Source organism: Aplosporella prunicola, assembly GCF_010093885.1.
Source record: "Aplosporella prunicola CBS 121167 unplaced genomic scaffold K452scaffold_158, whole genome shotgun sequence".
Taxonomy (NCBI): Eukaryota; Fungi; Ascomycota; class Dothideomycetes; order Botryosphaeriales; family Aplosporellaceae; genus Aplosporella; species Aplosporella prunicola.
Window position 1 is genome coordinate 5,393 of NW_022983686.1, and position 2,140 is coordinate 7,532.

Genomic DNA, 2,140 nt, shown 5'->3' on the forward strand with positions numbered 1-2,140 from the left:
TAAATAATGCCACTTTAAATAGATTCTTCTCATTACATTTCGTATTACCATTCATCTTGGCTGCTTTAGCCATGATGCACTTAATTGCACTTCACGATAGTGCTGGGTCTGGTAATCCTTTAGGTGTTTCAGGTAATTACGATAGATTACCTTTTGCTCCTTACTTCCTATTCAAAGATTTAATTACAATATTCCTATTTATAATAGTATTATCTGTATTTGTTTTCTTTATGCCTAACGTGCTTGGGGATTCAGAAAATTATGTAATTGGCGTTGGATTTAGTTACACTGTTTCCTTAAATATTTTTTTGTATATCTGTCCTATATTGGTTTTTCTTGTGTATTTTTATCTTATCTGGTAATATTTTTACAGTGTCTTCAAAAATAATACCACTTCGTGCACCTCTATCTAAATTAAATAACTTTAAAACCATGAAAGCACCCAAAAATATTAGATATTATACTACTTCTATAAACCTTAGTGAGGAGAGTTCTTCTCACGCACATTGTGAAGAACCGGTGCTTTCATCGGCAGCGACCAAGGAGTCGAGTCCTCTTAATCCGTGATTCATAACAGGGTTCGTGGATGGGGAAGGTTCTTTCATCCTTAAGGTAAGTAAAGCCCCTAGATATCGGACAGGTTGAAGAGTTGAAGCTATCTTTATTATTGGTATTCACCAAAAAGATTTACCCCTATTGGAAGAAATTAAAGCTTATTTAGGGGATATAGGTATAATCACTTTAAAAAGGGGTGATATGGTCCATTTAACTGTTTCCTCTATAAATGATTTATCTGTAATCTTGACCCATTTTAGTAACTATCCTTTAATTACACAAAAGAAGAGGGATTTTTAATTATTTAAACGTGCAGTTGAAATAATGAAAAATAAGGATTATAATAAAACTCTTGATGGAATTCAAGATATTGTAAACCTTAAAGCATCTTTAAATCTAGGATTATCTCAGCAATTAAAAGAAGCTTTCCCTCAAACAATACCTGCGGTTAAACCCATAACTATAACTCAATAAATTCCCCATCCCGAGTGAATTGCAGGTTTCACCTCCGCAGAGGGTTGTTTCTCTATGTTTTTTTTTCTTATTTTATCTACGATAAAATAAGAAAAAAAAAAAAAAAAACAATAAGGAAAAGCCCTACTAAGACCGGATTTAATGTCGAATTAACTTTTACATTAACTCAACATATTAGAGATGAGCAGTTATTGAAAAGTTTCGTTGCCTATTTTGGTTGCGGTAGTTATTATAAACATAGTAATTCAAACTATGGGTGATTTAGATATGGAAATATTACAGATCTAGATGAAAAAAATAATTCCTTTCTTTAAAGAATTTAAAGTAAGAGGTGTAAAAGATTTGGATTTAAAAAACTGAACGGAAATTGCGAATATTATTAAGACTAAAGCTCATCTAACACCCCAAGGTTTATCTCGTATTCAAGAGATTAAGGGGCAGGTATGAATCGAAGTATAACTTAATTTTAGCCCCCCTCCTAAAAGGAGTCCGTCGGGAAACCCCTCGGGCTAATGTTATCAGGATAGATAGCAACAATTTATATATAATTGAAACTAGTGTAACTAAAGCTAGTTACTGTGGAAGTGAACCTTCTGCTACAAACCATCAAATTGTCGGGAAGTCCCTAAAGCTGTTTCAACCAAATAAGAATGGTAACATATCTTATGGCACAGGTAATGACTCGTGGTACGGTAAAATCGACACAGATTATCATAATATATGATAAATGGGTAATCCGCAGCCAAGTACCTATCATCTTAGGTATGCAGTCCATCGACTAGATGTTGGTTGGCTTTTTTTTTAATTAGCTTAAGATATAGTCAAGCCCCACTCGAAAGAGTGCAGGAAATCTTTATTATTTCCGTTAAATGGATAGTTTAAACCTATTCAGGGGGTAAGGCCTTAGGTGTATCTGTTATTTATTTACTTTCTATACTTGTTTAAAGACTGAAAGTAATGACCTTTCTATCTCTCATAAGGAATCAACACTTATTGAACCTGATATGGTTAAACCTGCTACTAAAGGTAAGTTAGGTAATAAAGAAATGACCCTTTCAGAAGTAAAGGGTTGATTCTTAACCAAAAAAAATAATTTTTATTGTACAGGTAA

General features: G+C 33.0%; 1 protein-coding gene across 1 annotated transcript; it reads left to right on the forward strand.

Annotated features, from left to right (window-relative positions):
• Positions 1–74: 74 nt before the first annotated feature.
• Positions 75–388, forward strand: K452DRAFT_354465 (uncharacterized protein; the record flags this gene model as incomplete). Its single annotated transcript, XM_033545888.1, has 2 exons — positions 75–272; positions 374–388. The coding sequence occupies 2 exons, from the start codon at positions 75–77 to the stop codon at positions 386–388; spliced, it is 213 nt and encodes a 70-aa protein (XP_033390924.1).
• Positions 389–2,140: the final 1,752 nt, after the last annotated feature.